Source organism: Erythrolamprus reginae, chromosome 3, assembly GCF_031021105.1.
Source record: "Erythrolamprus reginae isolate rEryReg1 chromosome 3, rEryReg1.hap1, whole genome shotgun sequence".
Classification (NCBI taxonomy): domain Eukaryota; kingdom Metazoa; phylum Chordata; class Lepidosauria; order Squamata; family Dipsadidae; genus Erythrolamprus; species Erythrolamprus reginae.
Window position 1 is genome coordinate 185,802,535 of NC_091952.1, and position 25,104 is coordinate 185,827,638.

At 38.0% G+C, this 25,104-nt stretch overlaps 1 protein-coding gene across 1 annotated transcript in view; it reads right to left on the reverse strand.

Annotated features, from left to right (window-relative positions):
• The window catches only part of NFATC1 (nuclear factor of activated T cells 1), a 168,382-nt gene that overhangs the window by 130,093 nt on the left and 13,185 nt on the right, over positions 1-25,104 (reverse strand). The window contains 1 exon segment of the mRNA XM_070747425.1: positions 9,341-9,500. Within this exon segment, the coding sequence (XP_070603526.1) occupies positions 9,341-9,500 (160 nt within the window).

The window sequence follows — 25,104 nt, forward strand, 5'->3', positions numbered from 1 at the left end:
TCTGTTTTACATCTGAATGCAAGTTCATCTCTCCATTTCAAAGATAATTATATGCATGAGGAAGATGACTCCTTCCTCCTAGGTTATCCTGTTAGGCAGTGACAAAAATACACACAATTCGCTTGCTGCCAATCTCTGCAATAAGTGTGGCACACACTGTGGCAAGCATAATTGCCTGAGAAAGTCTGGGAGTTGAAATTCCTAAGTCTTAAACTTGCCAAGTTTGGAGATCCCCTGGTCAAGACCAAGGGTTATTGTCGTCGTCGTCGTCATCATCATCATCATCATCATCATCATCATCATCATTATTAATTAGATTTGTATGCCGCCCCTCTCTGGAGACTCGGAGCGGAGTCTTCTCCGCATTAGAAGAACACTCTTGTATCAGGATGGGATTTGACTGGTTTCGGCAAACTGGATGTTAATTTTAAATATGGTTCACCAAACCAGTAGTTGCAAAAATTGGCTGACTCTGCCCAACTCTCCCCTCCCCTCTCAGGAGTCTCTATGCAGCCCATTTTGGATGCCAGATAAGTGCAGGGTCCATGCAGAGGCTCTGGGAAAGTGAAAAAGAGGCCTAATGGAAGTACTGGAAGTGGACCAATTTCAGGCCTCTGAGGGCCTCCGGAGCCTGGGGAGGTTGTTTTTACCCTCTTGGAGGTCAAGGAAAACCTCCGGAGTCTGGGGAGGGCAAAAAATTGGACCTACCAGAAGTACAGAAACAGGCCTGCTTCTGGCCTTCAGAGGGTCTCCAGAGCCCGGAGGAGGCTGTTTTGCCCTCCTGGAGACTCTGGAGCCTGGGGTGCAGGCTCTGCAGGCCCTCCCACCATGGTGCAGGAGGCCGAATAGACCACACCATGTGGCCATGCCCACCCAGCAACCGGACAGAGAATCAGTTGTTAAAATTGTCCACAAATCTGGAGATTTCAGTAGTTTCGTCCACAAATTGTCCACAAATCTGGAAATTTCAGTAGTTTTGCTATTCATAATACTTGCTCTCCCTTCCTTTCTGTATACAACAGAGTGTTGTGGACATGCTGTTCATTGTGCTGTATTAAGAATAAGAGCCTTCAAATAGAGAAACAAATTTCTTTAGACACTGAAGAAATGAGAGATTTTGTTGGCTCTAACCCTTGATTACCTTTCCTTCCTCTTCTGTTTCCTGTGTACAAAGCCTCAGTGCTCTTGTGCTGAGAAAACCTCGTAGTACATGAACATGAAAATATTTTCTACATTCGTACCAACAGAGAAATGAAATGAGTCGCCTCAGGCTGCACAGGATGTTAGTGGGAGGGCAGGATTTGAAACCCCAAATCTTAATTCCCAGAACAGAAGGATCTTTTTCCTCCTTTGAAACAACACGGAGGAAAGAACTGAATATCAGAAGAGGATTATGTTTAGTAACACTTCTTTATAGGACAAGGCATGAAGTACTTTGCCAAGCATTACCTCACCAGGCCAATTAACCAGCACCTTTGATTAGCCATTCTTCTCAAACATTTTTAGCACTTTCTAGGTGTGTCAGCTCATCTCACTCTTCAAGCATTTAGAAATCCTTGTGATAACTAGAGGCTGCTATGGTAGCCAAACACTCAAACAAGTGAAGAGCAAATGTGTAGGAGTATGAAACTCCAAAAAATGTGTAGGTGACTTCTTGTACTTTCACTCTGAAGCACAGCATGCCAAAAGGTGCCTCCATGTAAACAGGTGATAGTCATCACAGGGCTGCTGGAGTACAAGATTCTCAGAAAGGAGAAGTACTTGAATGAACAACAAAGTCTGAATTAGTGCTTCACTTAAGTAGATATAATGGTACCACAACCATCTGATATGGCAGCAAGAATATTGGATATTTTATTTTATTTATTTATTTATTTAGTTAGTTAGTTAGTTAGTTAGTTAGTTAGTTAGTTAGTTAGTTATAGTTAGTCCAATACATAATACACATTGAAGAGAATAGATATGTAATAATATAAATAAAGAAAAGAATAGAACAAAAGATATAAAAGTACTGTATTGGTGAACATATTTGAAAGGAAGAAAAGATAAATGAGATAAGGAGAGACAATTGGACAGGGGACGGAAGGCACACTGGTGCACTTATGCACGCCCCTTACTGACCTCTAAGGAATCTGGAGAGGTCAATCGTGGATAGTCTAAGGGAAAAATGTTGGGGGTTAGGGGTTGACACTATGAAACATTTAAATATGTTAATGGGTTAAATAAGGTTCTGGAGGGAAGTGTTCTTAATAGGAAAGTGAACACAAGAACAAGGGACACAATCTGAAGTTAGTTGGGGGAAAGATCAAAAGCAACGTGAGGAAATATTATTTTACTGAAAGAGTAGTAGATCCTTGGAACAAACTTCCAGCAGACGTGGTTGGTAAATCCACAGTAACTGAATTTAAACATGCCTGGGATAAACATATATCCATCCTAAGATAAAATAAAGGAAATAGTATAAAGGCAGACTAGATGGACCATGAGGTCTTTTTCTGCCGTCAGTCTTCTATGTTTCTATGTTTCTACTGAGTCAGGTAATGAGTTCTATGCTTTGACAACTCGGTTGTTGAAGTCATATTTTTTACAGTCAAGTTTGGAGCGGTTAATGTTAAGTTTGAACTACAATTTCACCTAGAAGGATAATGTTTATTTATTTTATTTATTTATTTATTCATTTATTTATTTATTTGTTATACAAGTATAGTATTGTAATATGTTTAACATAATAAAAATATAAAGTAGAGATAGAAAAGACAAAAAGACATTAGGACAGGGACATTAGGTACATAAGTGCACTTATGCATGCCCCTTACAGACCTCTTAGAAAAGGGGAGAGGTCTATTGTAGATAATGTAAGGTTGAAGGTTTTGGAATTGGGGCAATATTTAGGCATGTATGCTCAACCATTACATGTTCAAAATTTTACTGTAATAGTCAGAGGCAGGAGTGGGCAATCAAGTCTTTATTAGAAGTGAACACAACAGAAAAACAGATGAGGAACAGAGCCCTAACAAATGCCGGTGTTTATATGCTAACGCCGGCTGAGGTAACAACCAATTGGGTGAGAGAGCTTTTGCCGCCCTAGCACCCGACGAACAAACTAACCAATCACAACAACCTGTAATACTAAGCCTTCCTTCGCTTAGTCTCTGGGCAGGACATAATATTTACTACTGTACAGTAGTCCCTCGCTATACTGCGCTTCACCTATTGCGGCTTCACTTCATCGCGGGGTTTCAAGAAATATTAATGAGAAAAATCATTCGCGGATCTTCGCTGGTTCGCGGGTTTCTGAGGAAGTCGATCGGCAGATTTAAACAGCCCCCGGAACTCGATCGGCAGGTTTTTCAAAAAATATATATCTAAAATTGTAAATACTGTATTTAAATACTGTATCTAAAATAAATACTGTGTGGGAAGGGTTTATAAACACTTAAAACAATGAAAACTTACCAAACAATTACAATATAAATACTTAAATAAGTACTATCACTCGATAAATTCCCCATCGCGGATTTCACCTATCGCGGCCGCGTCTGGAACGTAACACCAGCGATAGGTGAGGTCTTACTGTATATTGAAAAGGAGTGATGAAGGAGAATAATTTCTAGGTTGAAAACTACACAGAACCAACACAGAAATTAACTCTGGGAAACAAACAGGGACTTTTGTAATATGGGACAAGACAAGAGAGGGTATTAACAGAGGATGTAATATTTAATTCCTCCCCAATCTTGGATTGAGGTACATTTCTTACGATCTTTTTTTTATACCCACTCATAAAATGAATGTAGGAAATTGTCACAGACTCACTCTGAGGCTTTACCATGAGGATAAGGCCCTGATCTATTGTCATGGTTAGATTGTTTTCTCCTTATAACACAGTTGTGGGGAGCTTGATATCATCACCACTGCTGTGACTGGAATGTCTTTGTCCAATTGCTTCTTTCAAATTCTACAGACTACTTTGATAATATTTCAGAGGTATTTCATTGTATTTGTTGTGTTCTGCTAAGCTCTTTGCACAGCTCCTTTCTTGGTACCGCCTCTTCTGTAGGGGTGAAATGCTCCCAGTTCGCTCCTGCCTATTGGTTGCGAAGGGAGTGTGAGGCTCCGCCCACCCGCTGCCATTTGGGTTCTTTTACCCTCTGTAGATGCACAGAACGCTTTGGGCATGCACAGAACGCAAATGGTGGTGGGGCAGAGCCTTGTGCTCCCTTTGCAACTGGCTCTCTGATGATCGATAGGCACAAGTGAACTGGGAGCATTTCACTCCTGCACTTCTGGGATATTTTATTCTTCGACATATAGATATAGAAAATAGATTTCCTATTTTCTTTTTCAGAAAATGCTCACAGTGGCATGCGCTACAAGTTCCTCCTGTCTGTATTGCCCCAGCGGCTTAATTTTTACATATAAGCTGGGCCAGAGGTGGCGCAGCAGGTAGAGTGCAGTACTGCAGGCCACTAAAGCTGACTGTAGATCTGCAGGTCAGTGGTTCAAATCTCATCACCGGCTCAAGGTTGACTCAGCCTTCCATCCTTAAAAGGGGGGTAAAATGAGGACCCGGATTGTGGGGGCAATATGCTGGCTCTGTTAAAAAGTGCCATTGCTAACATGTTGTAAACCGCTCTGAGTCTAAGGAGAAGGGCGGCATAAAAAAATTGAATAAATAAGTAGATAAATTTCTAGACAGTGTGAGGTAGTCCTTGACTGACAACAGTTTGTTTAGTGACAGTTCAAAGTTACAATGGCATTGAAAAATGTGACTTATGATGGTGTTTCGCATGATCACGGGGGACCTTTGCAGCACCCCCATGATCATGTGATCAAAATTCAGATGCTTGGCAGCTGACATGTGTTAATGACAAATACAATGTCCCCAGATCATGTGATCACCTTTTGCAGCCTTCCGACAAGCAAAAGTCAATGGAATAGCCAGATTCACATAACAACCGGGTAACTGACTTAACAACTATAGTGATCCATTTAACAACTGAGGCAAGAAAGGTGATAAAATGGGGCAACACTCATTCAACAAAATGTCTCACTTAACAACATAAATTTTTGGCTCAGTTATGGTCGTAAGTTGAGGACTACCTGTATTCACTAGTACAGGACAAGCCTGCCATATAGGCAAAAAGACTGAGGGGCAGGTGTGGAAGGGAAGCCTTCAAAATCCTGTTATATTTCACCCAAGCATAGAAACATAGAAACATAGAAGACTGATGGCAGAAAAAGACCTCACGATCCATCTAGTCTCCCCTTTTACTATTTTCTGTATTTTATCTTAGGATGGATATATGTTTATCCCAGGCATGTTTAAATTCAGTTACTGTGAATTTATCAACCATGTCTGCTGGAAGTTTGTTCCAAGGATCTACTACTCTTTCAGTAAAATAATATTTTCTCATGTTGCTGTTGATCTTTCCCCCAACTAACTTCAGATCGTGGCCCCTTGTTTTTGTGTTCACTTTCCTATTAAAAACACTCGCTTCCTGGACCTTATTTAACCCTTTAACATATTTAAATGTTTCGATCATGTCCCCCCTTTCCCTTCTGTCCTCCAGACTATACAGGTTGAGTTCATTAAGTCTTTCCTGATACGTTTTATGCTTAAGACCTTCCACCATTCTTGTAGCCCGTCTTTGGACCCGTTCAATTTTGTCAATATCTTTTTGTAGGTGAGGTCTCCAGAACTGAACACAGTATTCCACAGTATTCCAGCACTCTATATAGCGGGATCATAATCTCCCTCTTCCTGCTTGTTATACCTCTAGCTATGCAGCCAAGCATCCTACTTGCTTTTCCTACCGCCCGACCACACTATTCACCCATTTTGAGACTGTCAGAAATCACTACCCCTAAATCCTTCTCTTCTGAAGTTTTTGCTAACCCAGAACTGCCAATACAATACTCAGATTGAGGATTCCTTTTCCCCAAGTGCATTATTTTACATTTGGAAACATTAAACTGCAGTTTCCATTGCTTTGACTATAAATTTAACAGATTCCATAGAATCTCCCTCTTCCTGCTTGTTATACCTCTAGCTATGCAGCCAAGTATCCTACTTGCTTTCCCTACCGCCTGACTGCACTGTTCACCCAAAACAAACACATCATCTGTGGCTCGGAATGGAAAACAGGAAGAAGCTCTGCATCACTCCACTGATCAGGATTTTGCTTTTCTTTATTCCTTCCACTATTTCCCTTTTTACTTTTTTCACAATTCTATCTAAATACAACATGCATCACGTTTTATTTTATTTCCATACACTGTAGAAAGAGATTGAGGGGAAGGGGGGTGGTTCCTGGATACTTTCAACTCAATTAAATGTTGGCACTGCATTTTGTTTTTTTCCCAATCACTGAGTGGAAATTTTAAATGTCAAATTGGCTATTGTGAGTTCAAACCTCCCATCTACAGTATATTTCCTCACGCTAGGCAGTTAGCAAAGTATATCCTAAGGAACAAGTGCCCTGTGTAAATTTCACTTTAAATATCGTGTGTAAAATAAGGAGCAATATTTTGAGACAGCAAGAGAAGCAGTTGTAACAGTGAAACGTGCTAAGAATGCTTCATATTTTTCATGCTAGAAAAATCAAACCAACTGACACAATTTTTGTTAGATGTCTCCCTTGAATTTAGAATTTTAAATTGCTTTCAGATGATGAAGCTTTCAATGCACACACATAATAACAATACAGCTCTCAAGTTAAAGCAAAAGGGAGCAAAAATAATTAATTATATTTACATCAAAGTATAAGGAAAACAATGTCCAATGGATATTTATGAGGATGAAGTTCTATCAGGAGGATATCACCATAGCAATTGGGACGGAGGAGATTTTTTGTTGTTTTTCAATTCTGGGTTTTATTATCTGCTCCAACTTAAGACTTTCAAGGAGCCAAAATACATTTATACAGAGAAATGAGTACATTTTGAAAGTTTATGTTCAATATTGTGCTTTGCAATTCAAAGCATGGATACAGATATCTGTATACTGAAAATATTGTAATTAAACATGCACGTATTTCAGAAGGCACAAAATGTTATCAGAAGAATATCACTTGCAAATAGTGCATATGCAAAAGAATGTATTCAAATGTGTACAATGGAGAAGCAGGAAGTGTGTGTTTGTGTGTGTGTGTGTGTGTGTGTGTGTGTGTGTAACAGGCAGAAATGAATCTCCAGTTAAGAATATGAGGGAATCCAATATAAAGAACTTTGCCACCCCCCTTCTCTCTGCACACAGACATATATCTTTATTATTGGGGGTTTTTAAAATTAGGCTGTGAACATACCTAATACAGTGGTATGCCTACCTACAATGCCTCTACTTACGTACTTTTCTAGATACGAACCGGGTGTTCAAGATTTTTTTGCCTCTTCTCAAGAACCATTTTCCACTTACAAACCCGAACCTCATAAACTGTAACTAGAAAAGGTGGGAAGAAGCCTCTGTGGGGCCTCTCTAGGAATCTCCTGGGAAGAATCAGGGCCAGAAAAGTTGGGGAGAAGCCTCCAGGGGGCCTCTCTAGGAATCTCCTGGAAGGAAACAGGGGCGGAAAAGGCGGGGAGAATTCTCCAGGGGGCCTCTCTAGGAATCTTCTGGGAGGAAACAGGGTTAGAAAAGGTGGGGAGAAGCCTCCAGGGGGCCTCTCTAGGAATTTTCTGGGAGGAAACAGGGCCGGAAAAGGTGGGGAGAAGCCTCCAGGGGGGCCTCTATAGGAATCTCCTGGGAGGAAACAGGGCCGGAAAAGGCGGGGAGAATTCTCCAGGGGGCCTCTCTAGGAATCTTCTGGGAGGAAACAGGGCCGGAAAAGGCAGGGAGAAGCCTCCAGGGGGCCTCTCTAGGAATCTCCTGGGAGGAAACAGGGCCTCTACCCTCCCATTGTTTTCCCAATCACATGCATTATTTGCTTTTACATTGATTCCTGTGGGAAACATTGCTTCTTCTTACAAACTTTTCTACTTAAGAACCTGGTCACGGAACGAATTAAATTTGTAAGTAGAGGCACCACTGTACTCTTCCATTCCACTTCCTCTTCCCCACAGCGACAACCCTGTAAGGAATGATGGGTTAAGGGAGCCCAGTTACCCTGCTGGTCTTCATGTCTAAGACAGAACTAGAACACACAATCTCCTGGTTTCTAGCCTGACGCTTTACTTTATAGTTCATCTTGGGTTATTAGTTATGACAATAAAGAAACATATGAAGTTGTGGATGAATAAAATTAACATTGATAAGTCAATGCATTTTATGTTTGCTTTTTTGGGCCATTAACTTTTGGATTAAAGCCAGCAGATGGATTGATCTGAAGTAATAGCTCATTACAGTGTAACTCTTATATCAGATCTACAACCACATAATAATCAGTTAGGGATACATATCTGGTTGTGGATCTCTTAAATTTCCAATATGCAAGCACCACAGTGTTTTTGCTGGGAATGTTTCTGCATACAGTGGTACCTCTACTTACAAACTTAATCCTTTCCATGACCAGGTTCTTAAGTAGAAAAATTTATAAGAAGAAGCAATTTTTCCCATAGGAATCAATGTAAAAGCAAATAATGTGTGCGATTGGGGAAACCACAGGGTTGGTGGAGGCCCTGTTTCCTCCCATGAGATTCCTAGAGAGGCCCCACGGAGGTTTCTCCCCGCCTTTTCCAGCCCTGTTTCCTCCCAGGAGATTCCTAGAGAGGCCCCACGGAGGTGTCTTCCTGCCTTTTCCGGTTACAGTTTCAGAGGCTCGAGTTTGTAAGTGGAAAATGGTTCTTGAGAAGAGGCAAAAAAATCTTGAACATCTGTTTCTTAGCTAGAAAACTTTGTAAGTAGAGGCATTTGTAGGTAGAGGTACCATTGTATTATCAAAATGAAAAGGGGTAGACTTTATAGACTAGTTTATTTGCACTGAATTATGTGTGATGAGTCGCTAGGCTAATTTCTTGAAACTCCAAAGTTCAGATGAAAATTGCACCTCTTCCATAACAATACCATTCATTCATTTTAGGTAGTAAGCTAGTTCAACATACAGCAACAAGGAAACAGGAGATTCTGTATTGAACTGGCACCATAGAGGTTGGTTCTATTCAAACCTTTCATATAATACTATGCTGAAGAATTCCAGGAGCAACCACCATACCTACCATAAAGTACAAAATACCCATTGAGCACATTCAGGCCTCTGCAGCTCTTGGTCGAACAAATAAGCCTTTTTCCATCCACCAAAAACAAGAGTACATACTTACATTCAATATACGGTCATTTTACTTCCCTTATTAAGGATGTTGGTTTTAAAAGAAATACACACACTGCCAAGAATAAGGCTATTACCTGCACCACTGGATGTCCCCCAGCAGATGCCTTGACAGCTCCTCGACTGCCTTCCGTCTCATAATGGGCTCGGTGATGGGACTTCGGCTGCACTTCAATCTGAAGTTCATAAGGTCCTGAGTGAGATGGCAATTGCCAATCCAAGGCTGGCAGAGATGGGCTATAATAGAGAACAGTAGGAATTAAATATTAACAACCGTTCTGCTATCATAAACCACAAGAATCTGGCACTATTACTTTAGAGGCCACTTTTAGCAGATCATCCGTCACCATCTTACATTTAAAATTTCATCAATGGAGATAATGGTATGACATAAGTAATTTAAAAGGTAATGGTTATTTTATGAAGATTTATGGATGACACAGATTAGCCAGGCCAAATGCTATCAGATGCTTAAACAAAATGGAAAACATTTTAAGCTTGGCTTAAAAAGAATTAAAAATCCAATACATTAAGACATCAACCCATTAATCATAATAGATAAAGGTGGATTGTAAGATGTGGAAAAATACCTCCCCCCAAATTCTATTTTGTGCAGAAATAGCCTTTTGGGAATACCAGTACTTCAGTTCCTTCAGTTTGTATTCAATAAGCTTCACCTTTTGAACAAACTTGTCAGCAATAAAAATTCTTCTACTAACAATTTTTGAAAATACCAATCAGCCCCACAAATTGACCCAATTAAAGGTCTCTTTCCATTAACATTATCCTTTTTGTTTATTACCAGGCAAGAATATACAACTTGCAGGCTGAAGGTCAGCCAGAAGATACAATGGTTGAATGTGGCTCCTGGATGGTTGCCCAATTATTATATTTTATGTAATATAAAGGAGAAACTTTATGAGAATGACAACATCAAATGGTTTAAATTAAATTGTAAGTCCATTTTAATTTAAATTTGCCAGAACAAATTTGTGTTTCCTTCCTTAGGGAAACCAAATATTGATAGGCTTCAGTTAACAATAATTCTCTACTCATTTGCATGGGTATCTTAATGAATCTATCTGTTGGGTAGATGGGTAGAAGTCTTCAGGTTTCCAGTTATAGCTGACCTAGAACCCCCAGTGGCTTTAACCAAACAACCAATACGTCAATGGTGGAGAATGTTGGTAGCTGTAATTCACCAACATCTAAGGGGATAGATTCTCCATTTTAATTTTACATGATTTTCAAGATACTATACAGTAGTGCAAGACTAGAAAGCTTTCATAGAAGATTTGCTCTTAATATGTGGCACAATATTATTACACAATAAAACACCATAGAACATTAGTTGGACTTTTCAGTGGCTGTTCTAAGCACAGGTTAATCTTACTCATACTGTTCCTAAGCTTACTACAGATCAAGATCTGAATAAAGTTTCTATGGGCATTTATTCAAGTGTAAACATATGTCTATCTGCTAGCAAACACCATGCTATATCAAGATTGGAGGAAGATGGATTCACAGCCATTTGGGCATCTCCTTATTCAATATGGGGAAATCAGGTACCATAGTTGAAATATCTTCAATTTTGTTCAAAATCTGCATAGGTAGACATGTCTAAGCTAACCAGTATCAGTAAAGATACCAAGCATATGGAGTGGAAAATACATCCCATAACCAAGCCACAACTAAGAAAGTTTGGTCTCTCATCACAGAAATACTTTGACTCATACTCTATAAAGAATTGAAGAAAAAAGCAATCTCCTATCAGAATCAACATTTCTTGCAATAAGATCCTGCCACTCTGCTTTTTCAGGTTTTATAGTCAAAGGTTTTATATAGAAGCCTTCCTGTTCTTCAAACTTCTGATTATGCTACAGTGTCTGTCTAAATTCATGATTATATTCCTCGCATGGCCCATGAGAATGTGGTATTTAGTAGCCTGCATATAGGTGAGTGATGTAGGCTTCTTTATTAAGCATAACTGGAAAATTACAAAGACTCATCCCATTTCATGCAATGCTTTGTTACGTGTGCCGTCATTTGAAACATTCCTGGATAATTATCTGGAGAGATCCCACTTGTCTACAGAATAATTTATATAATATAAAGCAGCTGTATATCTCCTGGTGATGATCAATGAATATTATGAAACAGATGCTTTTATTATTCACCATCATCAGGCTGAAGTTATAAGCTTCGTGCTGCTGTAAATATAGAATGTTTGCAACTGCCATTTGTTCCTTATATATAGTGTTGGGGGTGGAGATTTGGTTTGAATGTAGCAAATAGATTGGGTGACTATGTTTTAATGATTTGATTGGTTGGTGGAAGCACATTTAGTTGAAGGATTGACATGGTGATGATTATGATATGTTTTTTTTGTTTAAGGCTGGTTTCCAAATCTCTGGTAGGCGGGACCTGTCATTTCGTTTGTTCATGCTGAGGGGGTGTTTTTCTATCTCTATGGCTTCCATAATTATTCTTCTGTATACATTTTCTGTTTTAGAAAGTAATTTAGTTTTTTCAAAGTCAATTTCGTGCCCTGTTTTTTTAATGTGCTGGACAAGGGAGGAAGTTTTTTCTTCTTTTTTGACTGCATTCTTATGTTCTGCAATGTGTGCGTTTACTCTTTGATTAGTTTGTCCAATGTATGTGCCTGCACATGTTTTGCATGGTATTTCATAGATTCCTTGGTTTTCGAGTTGGATTTTATCTTTTGGGTTTCTTAGGATGTTTGATATTTTTTGGTTAGTGACAAATGAAGTTTTGATATTATGTTTGTGTAGAATTTTACTAATTTTGTCTGTGGTGCCTTTGATGTAAGGGAGGAGGGTGGTGCCATTATCCTGTTCTTGGTCTTGATTTTTGGGGGATGTCTCTTTTTTGATTAGGTTTGTAATTGCTTTTCTTTCGAATCCATTAGAAATTAATACACACATGCACACATATATATATATGATGGGTTTTTCTCCCCCCCCCTTCCATCCCTTGGAGGTCAATCTCACTTCTCCCCTCTCTCTTGTCTCATTATAACACGTGAATGATATTTCTTTCTTTAAAAGCACTAATCCATCAATGAACAAAATGGTCCAAGTGCTTTAAATTTTAAAACAGAAAAAAAAGAGTAAAAATGGAAACTAACCTTACAAATCTGAATATACATGTGAGTTTATGCCTAAGCACACACATATATACACAGACATTATTATCTCTGTTTAGATCTCAGAACAGTACCAGAGACCTTGATTAAAAAGAGAATTGCTGATTTTGTAGAAAGCAGCCAGAGAGTTCACATTTAATTAAAATTCTAATGTAAGCATGGATGAATAACAACACTAAATTGGTAATCATATCTGAAGTAGTTCCACTGGAATTAATTGGGCCCAACATGACTAAGTTAAACTTCATTGGTTTCAACAGGTATCCTTCAGGGAAGGGCAGACTTCAGAATTGCCCATCTTTGTTTTCATAAAGCAGCTGCAATGCATCATCTGACGACTAACGCAGAAGACGTTCAGTTAGAATGAAACGACTAGAGTGAGTCCAAGAACTGGAGATTAGATTTGAATATGAGAAGTGAATAGAGCTCAGTTCTTTTCCCACAAATATTCACTTTGGTTTATATGAAGCTTTCCTGGTTTCAGCACTATAATTTAGGAGAAGACATAAGGTCACTTTATCATTGGTACTGTCAAACATTGGGAGTCAGACAGCTTCACTCATTTCCTACATATCTTTTAGAGGCCTATTGGTTGACCCTAAATGACTTTCTCCCCATCTCTTAGTATCATGGTTGTGCAGCATTTGGGTTTGGAGGCTGTGTGCTCATGAAAGAAGACATTTTTTTTTCCTTTGAAGGCCAGGCCAGCCCAGTAAGACATTTTAAGAGTACATCTTAAATCTTGACTTTGTCTCAGATTGGTCTAACACCTGGCAACTTCAAATATCAACCAACAAATGCTCTACCCTCCACATCGGCAAAAAGAATCCGAACCACATATATGAACTGAATAAACAAATTCTCGCAGCCAACCCACACTCAGTAAAAGACCTTGGAATACTAATATCAAATGACCTAAGTGCTAAAGCCCACTGCAACAATATCGCCAAAAATGCTTCCAGAGTTGTTAACCTGATCCTACATAGCTTCTGCTCTGGCAATCTCTCACTACTGACTAGAGCCTACAAAACCTATGCCAGGCCCATTCTTGAATACAGCTCATCTGTCTGGAACCCACACCACATCTCAGACATCAATACTCTCGAAAACGTCCAAAGGTATTTCACCAGAAGAGCCCTTCACTCCTCCACTCGAAACAGATACCTTACGAAAATAGACTAACTATCCTGGATCTTGAAAGCTTAGAATTGCGTCGCCTAAAACACGATTTAAGTATTGCCCACAAGATCATATGCTGCAACATCCTTCCGGTCAATGACTACTTCAGCTTCAACAGCAACAACACAAGAGCACGCAACAGATTCAAACTTAATATTAACCGCTCCAAACTTGACTGTAAAAAATATGACTTTAACAATCGAGTTGTCGAAGCGTGGAACTCATTGCCGGACTCAGTGGTGTCAGCCCCCAGCCCCCAACATTTCTCCCTTAGACTCTCCACGATTGACCTCTCCAGGTTCCTAAGAGGCCAGTAAGGGGCATACATAAGTGCACTGATGTGCCTATCGTCCCCTGTCCAATTGTCTTTCCTTATCTCATATATCATATATTTCTCTCCTTCCCTTCTACTTGTCTTCTTTCTTACTTTCTATCTTTATATATATTACTTAATGTCTATTCTCTTTCATATGTATTGTATATTGGACAAAGAATAAATAAATAAAAAATAAATCTAAAATATAGTATATGTATGAAGCAAATGTGATTTAAACTATGCAGCATCCTGTAATGGGATTGACTGCAGTGTCCTGCTGACTTTTGCTAAGGAAAATGTGAGTTTTCTAGTTGTTCAGGAGCCTTGGAAGATTTTTATTTAATTCAGCTGGATAGATTCAGATGTTGTTTATTAAGAAAAAGCTGCAAGATACATTACAAAGCGTGTCGATTATGAGATTACAAGTTTACTGACAGGAGAAGGCACAAGATAAATAGATGTAAAGAACTCCAAATTAAACAAGACAAAGTTAGCTACTACTGTACTGCAATAGTAAAAAAAAAAAAGCCAATAATATGATGGTAGAATAAACTGATGAGATAGCAAAATTGGAGGGGGGGGGGAGGAAAGCCGCAAGCAATTGCTTGTATGCCACGTCAAACAATAAAATAACTTCAGCTGTGATCATTTCAGGCTCATGAAAGTAGTTCCCGTTGCTGAAATCTCTGGCAGACAACGTGCACATTTTACCCAGTGGGATCAGGCCATTCTGCTGACTGTTTAACATCTAATGAAAATGTGGCAGAAGAACGTTTGAGCAAAACAACTCTAAATGTTTCTCCAGTCCATGTGTTTAAAATATAGAAAGGCATATAGCCAATGTATTGCAACCATGAAAACTGAACACATTCTGAAAAAAAAATACTTTGAGCACATCAATGTGATTCGGTACCAATGGTATTGTATTTGTTGTAGATGATTTATTTATTTATTTATTTATTTATTTATTTATTTTATTTGTCATACAAAGATAGTATTGTACTGTAGTATGTTTAACATAATATAAGTATAAAGTAGAGATAGAAAAGATAAAAAAGGCATTTGGACAGGAACGGTAGGCACTAAGGCATATCCTGAACAGCAACATATAGGAAATATTTTGTAAAAATATGCCAGTCATTTCATCTTGTCATGTTAGTTCAATTCAATTCAATTTATTAGATTTGTATGCTGCCCCTCTCCGAAGACTCGGTTTGAATAATTGATTTTACAATGTTATGTAGAAAGAGAAGCAATATTCACAGAAATGTTGGCAGATTTATTTATAGATATCTAATAAAACCTGAGAAATAAAATAAGTTGGTCTCCAATCAAAATTTAAAACACTTCTAAATAATAATAATAATAATAATAATAATAATAATAATAATAATAATTATTATTATTATTATTATTATTATTAATTGGATTTATATGCCGCCCCTCTCCGCAGACTCGGGGTGGCTAACAACAATAATAAACACAACATGTACAATCCAATAATAAAAACAACTAAAAACCCCTATTATAAAAACCAAACATACACACAAACATACCATGCATAATTTGTAATGACCTAGGGGGAAGAGCTATCTCAACTCCCCCGTTCCTGGCGGTATAAATGAGTCTTGAGTAGTTTACGAAAGACAGGGAGGGTGGGGGCAGTTCTAATCTCTGGGGGGAGTTGGTTCCAGAGGGCCGGGGCTGCCACAGAGAAGGCTCCTCCCCTGGGGCCCGCCAAACAACATTGTTTAGTCGACGGGACCCGGAGAAGGCCAACTCTGTGGGACCTTATTGGTCGCTGGGATTCGTGTGGTAGCAGGCGGTTCCGGAGGTAAACCACTCCACTCCACTCCAAAAAATAAACAATGTAAAATGCCTAGATGGTCACAACCCTATCACCTATTTGAACTAAATATCAATCTAATATGAAGATTCATATAAGTATATTTTACTGGTCTACTCTGGTCTTGTTACAACTACCACTCAATGCGTCAGCATCTGTTTCTAAATTAACATACATTGTGTGACTGCAGAGGAGTATCTTTGAATTCTGGAATAAAGTTACCTTGTTCTCAACAATATGGGTAGAGGTATCTCCTAATTTCATCAATAGATAAGAAAAATATAGCTTCTCACTGACATTTAGCCACTCCGAGTCTTCGGAGAGGGGCGGCATACAAATCTAATAAATAATAATGATAATAATTTCAGTTTATTCTTCCAGCCTTTGTATTGAGAAAGGAAGCTGAGTTTATGCATCAATAGATCTATAGGTCCACAGAAAAATCAGGCTTCTTAATATTTCATACAAAATACTGTAAATAAGTGGTTATTATTACAACTGCATTTATACCTATTCTTATGGAAATAAATCCTATGGATCTCAATTCTGAGAAGAAATTCATGAGTTATACAGCTTCCTGGAAGCTTAAAAAGCACCAAGACTGTTAATTATAAAAGAAATATACTTTAATGACCAACACAATAATGAAAGTAATATCAACACTTATATACTGCACATCAGATTCTTCAAGAGAAAAATCTGAGAGATATATTTCATAATCTTATGTACTATGTGTTCAGAACTAACTATTTTTTTTAAAAAAACCAACCTTTTCATGATGTTTTCAGGGGCTCAGTTTCAGACCCCAATTATAATCCATGGTTGGTTGATAAGAATATGACTCAGTGTGACTTAGTATGAATGCTTTTACTAGTGGCTCTAAACAAGGAAGGAGCAAAAGAAAGATTTATATTTATTGATAGATCTCTGGATTGTCAAAAGACAGCCAACTCCCAGATTTCAAGTCCCAGTTACAGTATTTAATAGTAACAGTGACAAAATTCCACCCTCGTGTTAAATTTTAATTCAAGGGAAAGAACGACAATCTCGGGCTACTTCATCATATGGAAGCAAGAACTGGCTATGTCAGGAAAAAAGATAAAACTAAATTGAATGCAGCAGGAATAAGATTACTTCAGGACTGTCTCTGGTTAAACACAAAGCATTGGGGCCCAGATTGAATGGATGCTGAAAATATGTGGACTGAATGCACAGACAAGTGAGCAGTATAAAAAAATATGTTGTGATGGTTTGGTAATAAAGAAATGAATTACAAAATAATACAAAATAAGACTGAGAAAAGAGAAGCTTGAAAATGTGGTGGTTGGATGTAGCTGATCTTCAAAGAGAGATGAAGGCAAAAAAGATTAACTTTCTGAAATGGTTATGGACATAGTGGAGCAAAGATGGTTTTTAAATAAAAAATATGAAGATGTATAGAGAGTAGTGGTTCATTTATATTATTTAGATTTAGTTAAACTTTTCTTTTCTCCTATATTCAGCATCACATGTAAGTCCAGGAAAAATGCAGCTGCTTTAAATTGTTTCTGGCAGGTGCCACATAATGGCCATGTGCACCCCAAGTCACATTATACTCCTTTGAATCTAGAACTCTGCCCTTCCATGTTCCAGATCAAAGACCAGCGCTCCAGCTCTGGTATTCAAAATAAACTTCCAGGTCCAGTTTTTTTTAAAAAAATAAAAAATCTAATGGTGGTCTTCTTTGTTTATTTTCTGTTAGTTGAACTAGAAATTCATCAACATTATCATATTGAACTTGATATTTGCCTTTCCAAACTGTAAATCATGCTCTGCCTTTTGATTCAATAGAACATTAAAAATTATAGACAAGGAAGGTTTTAATTTTCAATCTTCTGTTAAATCAAAAGCAGAGGAAAAGAAAGACCATGCAATTCTAAGAAACGGTGCTCATAAGTAAGATCGTAGATATCATTATGTATTATATAGCTTGTACTAAGAGTTCTGTGGCATATAAAACTCTCATACTTACTTCTCTTACATTAAACAATCCTTTGTCAAAGGCACTTAAACAAAAGCTAAGAACAGCTTATTGAAATATTTCAGCTTCTCTTTTGCTTCACTAAACTGTAATCATTTGCCTGAAGAGTATTTTCCATCATAGATGGAGAAGTTTAGATAAGTTATTCCATTTTGCTGGAAGCAGCATGATTCACATGGCTATTAATCTGCTTGTATCAATACTTCCCTTATGAACTCCTGGTTCTGCTGTAAACATTTTCTACATGCTAAAACTTGGCATACCAGATAAAAGGCTACCTGATTGCAAACAGAGCAGAACATTAAATGCACAGAAAATACATCTACACACAAGGCTTTAACTGTGGGTCTTTGTGCAAAAACAGCACACAGATGTTTGGGATTGATCCAGAACCAGAATATAAATGCCAAATGTGCAATGAGAATCCACAGATTAATATGGCTCTTAAGAATTAGGTGGCAGCTCCTTCTTTAGGTTTTTCAGATTTCACTGACTGACTACAGTTGGTCATAACACTAAAGCCACTTTCATAGAACTGACTGTGAAACTTCTATTTTTATAAAAAACCATAATTGTGCTCAGTTAACATCTCAGAAAATATTATGTTGTAACCAGAGGTGGGCTGCTATGGTGAAACGGTGATGTGTGTTGGCCCCCTTGGCTCTGAGTGCTAGCGGAGTCCAGCGCAATTCTGCTACTGCACCAGGGCAGGTAGCGAAATGGCACGTGGACATGCAAGTCCACCTTTCCACCTTAGCAGCCCACCTCTGGCTGTAACTAACATTGTGGACTTGCTTCAAACCCTGCAGTTTGTCTAATTCTTTTTAAAGTTTCTCTTGTAAAACTAAATACAGATGCACTCAGCAGATTACCTAAGGAATTAAAAGTACAGTGTTCCCTCGATTTTCGTGGGGGATGCGTTCCGAGGCCGCCCGCGAAAGTCGAATTTCCGCGAAGTAGAGATGCGGAAGTAAATACACTATTTTTGGCTATGAACAGTGTCACAAGCCTTCCCTTAACACTTTAAACCCCTAAATTACCATTTCCCATTCCCTTAGCAACCATTTAGATTATTACTCACCATGTTTATTTATTAAAGTTTATTAAAAAAAATATTTATTAAAGGCGGACGAAAGTTTGGCAATGACGCATGATGTCATTGGGCCAGAAAAATCGTGGTATAGGGGAAAAAACCGCAAAGTATTTTTTAATTAATATTTTTTGAAAAACCATGGTATAGACGTTTCGCGAAGTTCGAACCCACCAAAATCGAGGGAACACTAATCGGCAGAAATCTGGTAGCGCTTTATCTGACTAACATATGTTATGCAGAGGAATAACCTTTCATAATAAATGAGTTACTTGGCCGAGTTGCTGACTTTTGGCTCCCATAAAAATGTTCTCCTATTATATATGGAATAAATAAATGCCTGTATGTCACCTATCCATGAATGAAGTGCAAGCTGCACTAATTTCACTAAGCGATTGGGAATGAGGCATTTGTAATAATCTATAATCTTATATTCAACAGCAAACTTTCTTTGAATATAGATAGCTGTTGTCAAAAAATATTGGCTAAATTAATTATTCATATCATCACATGATCTATGTTAAAAAACGTATTAATTTAGGAATTTTCCAATAGCTTTTTTTAGGGTGGGTTTTTTTTTCTGGAAAAGACAAAGGAGGTAATATAATAGTTTTGGCAAATAAACCTCATGACAGGGTGGATATCGGAATCTGTATTATTTGTTGGAACTCAACCTAGACTTTGAAACAGAACAGACACTTAAAATAATCCAGGAGCAGGGAGTGATTCCAAATATACTATGACAAATGGCTACCTTTTGCTAGGATATTTAAAATACTAAATTTCAAGTGTGCATCTTATGACTGCGCTGATATCTCAGTTCAGCTTTTTTACATGCATAAAATGAAAGGCATTCATGGGTTACAGGAAATTGGGTCCAGGGCATCAGATTGGTAAAATCAGACTTTTACAGTAGCTTCCAGATGTTCTGGAGCACGAGTTAATGAGAGCACATGGAAACATACTGAAAAAAATATCAGGAAACACATTTTTTCTACACAAAAGGAAACCAGTGGAAAAATATTATATGAATAATACTGGAATGCAATTATTGTCATTATCATTCTGGGTATTGCTGTTTTCATTTTAGTTCCATATGATATTTAAAACAACAAAAGGAAAACATTTTTCTGTAAATTAGTGAATGATAAAAGATTTATGTGTTCAATCATCATAGGATTTTTCCTGAAGTTTAAAATACATACAGTATGCAATCCTCTCCCCCCACCCCAACTAATGTAAATTTTGGGGAAGTGGCTTAAAACTCTTTCTTTAAATCCAATTTAAAGCTTTATAACATAAAACAAATTTTAGAGAGACACATTTCCTCACATGTTGGCATTAAAGATACCATCATCTTGATACAGATATTATATATTGTTGCTCATACACTCTGCACCTAGAATGGGCTGGTACTATGAGAAATTTTTATTTATATACCCAATATTGTTGATTTATTTGAAATGCTGTGTTCTGTATGGGGTCATTCTTTGTCAAGTGGACCAGGTGTCCACTTGACGGCTTTTTGCAGCCTTATTTGAAAAGAAGCCATCACAAAAACAGCATATATGATAGGAAAAAACATGCTCTTTCTAATGAAATATAAATGAAGATGATTGAATGTGAGGAAACAGAGAGTGATAGAAAAAAACTTGCTTTCTAATGAAGATGATTGAATGCGAGGAAACAGAGCTCTGCTTTCGTACCTTCAATCAACTTCATTTTTATTTCTTTAGAAAGAGCACACTTTTTTCTATCATATACAGTGGTACCTCGAGATACGAGTTTAATTCGTTCCAGACCTGGGCTCTTAAGTCGAGCAGCTCTTATCTCGAACGACTTTTCCCCATAGGAATTAATGTAAATAATTTTAATTGGTTCCAACCCTCAAAAAACTCACAAAGTTAGTCTAAATTATGCAGAAAGACATGTTTTTAATGAAGAAATGTACATGTACATATAAATGAATAATGAAGTTTCTTTCACTTAACTTGTAAACTTTCTTAAACTTTTAAATTTACATATGTTCAACTTCTCTGCCACCCAATCCTGTAGGACAGAGGTCCCCAACCCTTTTTGCACCAGGGACCGGCTTTAAGCGATCAAGAGAGGAATGGGTGAATGAATGGACGGAGGGTGGGAAGGAAGGAAGGAAAGAGGGAAGGGACAGGAACAGAGGAAGGAAGCAAGGAAACTTATGAAAGGGGAGAGTAAGAGAGGAATGAGTGAAGGGAGGGAGGGAGGGAAGAAGGTGGGAAGGAGAAAGAAAAGAAGAAATAGAGGAAGGGAAGGTAAAAGAGAAAGAAAAAGAGCAAGAAAGAAAGAAAGAAAGAAAGAAAGAAAGAAAGAAAGAAAGAAAGAAAGAGGGAAGGGACAGGAACAGAGGAAGGAAGCAAGGAAACTTATGAAAGGGGAGAGTAAGAGAGGAATGAGTGAAAGGAGGGAGGGAGGGAAGAAGGTGGGAAGGAGAAAGAAAAGAAGAAATAGAGGAAGGGAAGGTAAAAGAGAGAAAGAAAAAGAGCAAGAAAGAAAGCTGCAAGCACCCCCCCGAGCCCCCCCGGCCGGCTGCAACCTTTTAAAACACGTGCGCCGCTTCGCAGCTGTCTCCTGAAGCCGAACGCGGAAGTTAGCGTTTGGCTTCAGGAGACAGCTCCTTGGCGCTTGTATCTCGAATTTGGGCTTGTAAGTAGAACAAAAATATCTCTCCCCTCCCAGCTCTTATCTCAAGTTGCTCTTAAGTAGAGCAGCTCTTATGTCGGGGTTCCACTGTATATTGTTTTCTTTTCAAATAAGGCTTCAATTTCACCTTGTCCACTTGATAAAGAATGACCCAATGTTTACACCTACCTTAAATAGATTACATGCCAGTTTTAGACAGACTCACATATACTTCAAAAGCATGAGACAAAAATAGATTGCATTGTCTGATACTTTAAACATGGGTCAGATACATTCCCTTTCTGAGGCTTTAAAACTTTGTAATCACACCTCTATAAATTAGCAACTATTCACCAAATCATAGATTTCTGATCTGCTTTTTTTCCAGGTAAGAGCAAAGAACAGAAATATATGCACCTTCAAGCAGGATTTATGCACCTGAAAAAAGGAACTAGCCCTTCCAAAAATATAAAACTCTACACCTCATGGAAACCTTAGTATCACCCACGTTACATGGTAACATGTTGTCTCAGCTCTGCCGCATAAGGGCATCTGAAAGGAGCATGCAAAAACATTAAGGTCATGGGTGTATCAACACAATCAAAGCCCCAGTTCTTTCTTACATGTACGGAACAGACATTAAAGGGATGTGTTTGCAAAGGCTTTAATTGCACCAACCATTTTTGCTTTTTCAACCTTCACCCACTGGACATTCAATTGCAATACGTACCTATATACATTGCAATTGAATGTCCAGTGGGTGAAGGTTGAAAAAGTAAAAATGGTTGGTACAATTAAAGCCTTTGGAAACACATCCCTTTAATATCTTTTTCTTTTAATATTAGATTTGTTCTACTGTTTATTGCCTTTTATTATTGTTGTGAGTCTTTGGAGAGGGGTGGCATACAAATCTAATAAATTATTAATATTAATATTAATATTAATATTAATATTAATATTAATATTAATATTAATATTAATATTAATATTAATATTAATATTAATATTAATATTAATATTAATATTAATATTAATATTAATATTAATATTAATATTAATATTAATATTAATATTAATATTAATATTAATATTAATATTAATATTAATATTAATATTAATATTAATATTAATATTAATATTAATATTAATATTAATAATAATATATATGGCACATGTTTTTTTGCTGAATTTGAAAATTAAGGGAGACTAGGATAGATCTATTTCGGCCTTATTTTGGCCTCATCAGCTAGCCATACCCACTGGGACTTGAACCTGCAACCTTTGCCTTGTAAGGCAGAGAATTATCCTCTAGGCTACAGTATTCAATCCCTTCAGCTCTACACCAGGGAAGGGTTACATATTTTTGTGTCGAATCACCCTGGTGTATTGAAGGAACATCACAAGCTCCTTATTTGCCTCTCGGCCCAACCCAGGGCCATTTATATATACATTATAATTTGATTACAGGGTCATTCTTTGTCAAGTGGACCAGGTGAAATTGAAAGAAACCATCACTAAAACAACATATATGATAGAAAAAAACGTGCTCTTTCTAATGAAATAAAAATGAAGATGATTGAAGGTGAGAAAACAGAGACCGATAGAAAAAAACTTGCTCTTTCTTATGAAGATGATTGAAGGTGATGAAACAGAGCTCTGTTTTTTCATCTTCAATCATCTTCATTTTTATTTCATTAGAAAGACCACCTCTTTTTTTCTATCATATATTTTTGTGATGGTTTCTTTTCAAAGAAGACTGCAAAAATCAGTCAACTTGACACTGTCCTGATCCACTTGACAAAGAATGACCCTATAGGAACATTGGATTGATTGATGAATGCAAGAAGGGAGATAACATCATTAGAGCAAATAGAGAGGTGGATGAATATGGCAGTCCTGCATAAGGTAACTAAGTGAACACTAACCCATTCATATTTATGCAAGACAATTGCTGAAAAGTTACAGCTTCATACTAATGGTCAGAGTCACAGAAAAAGAAAGTTTTGTTAATCTTTCCTCTTGTACAGTTTTTATATAGAAAATCAAATCTCCAGCACCAATGTTTCAACTGCCACTGGAGAAAAGACAGGAGTACTTCAACAGGTCTGCGTTTGGACCAAAGCTTTTCAGGGCATTGAAAACAATTGTTTCACCACTGGGGGTATAAGCAAAATTGGGCTATCTCAAAAATTGGGCTATCTCATATCCAAATTAATTTTGTTTACTTTCCTACATTTCCACAACTCATTTCTCTCAAGTATACAAGAGAATTTACAACATGTAACTGCTCTATTTGGATTCTTGATTAGTCTTCAGAAATACAGAACAGCATGATAACTTTGCATACAACAAAGGACTACTGACCCATATTATCACATGCAAAAAAAAAAAATTCAAAATGCTGCTAACCTTCCCACTTGCAAATTACAAAACAATGTCTGAAATAGTAGACAGGAATTCCATGAAGTAGAACAGTGATGGTGAACCTTTTTCCCCCTGGGTGCCAAAAGTGCTCGCATGCCCACACCTGTAATTCACTGCCCCCCCATGGGCCCCACCATCCATTCATGCATGCATGCCCCCTCTCCCCCATTTCTCGACTTCCAATGGGCCCAGAAGACCCATTTTTCAGCCTCCCCAGGCTACAGAGGCTTTCCTGGCTTCTGCTGGGCCTGGTAGACCCATTTTTCGCCGTCCCCAGCCTTCAGAGGCTGCTTGGAGCCTGGGGAGGCCAAAAACTCCCTGCCCCATTCCCCTGGAGGCCCTCTGGAAGTCAAAAATGTGAGGCCCTCCCAGAGGTTGGGAGTCAGCTGGCACGGTGCACACCACCGTGTCCCCGAAAATAAGCCAGCATCTTATATTAATTTTTGCTCCCAAAGTTGTGCTACGACTCATTTTCAGGGGATGTCTTTTTTTTTCAATGAAGAAGAATTCACATTTATTGCTAAACAAAAAAAATGAACATTCATTATATACTGTAGAATAGTTGTCATCACAAACCAGCATAACCGGACAAACTGTGAATCCTATCAAGAATTTCTTACTACTACCGTACCATTATTTCCACGTACAACAATTATACTTTCTTCAAATATATGTTATATACGTTCTGTTCGGGAATGCTGTGAAACAAAATGTCTCCTACATCTTACTTTCTGGGGATGCATTATATTAGGCAATTCTATGAAACCTCTCCTATGCCTTACTTTCGGGGGTGACTTATTTTCGGGGAAACAGGGTAGGAGCTGAGCTAGGGCAATGGCTTATGTACCAGCAGATATGGCATGTATGCCTTAGGTCAGTGTTTCCCAACCTTGGCAACTTGAAGATATTTGGACTTCAACTCCCAGAATTCCCCAGCCAGCATTCGCTGGTTGGGGAATTCTGGGAGTTAAAGTCCAAATATCTTCAAGTTGCCAAGGTTGGGAAACACTGACCTAGGTTCACCATCACAGGAGTAGAAGTTATAGCTGTGTGTTTGCATATTGTTATTTTAATATCTCTTTGGGGAGTTGGACATTATATACACAAACAGAACACCAAAAACCAAGACAAGACAGTCTAGC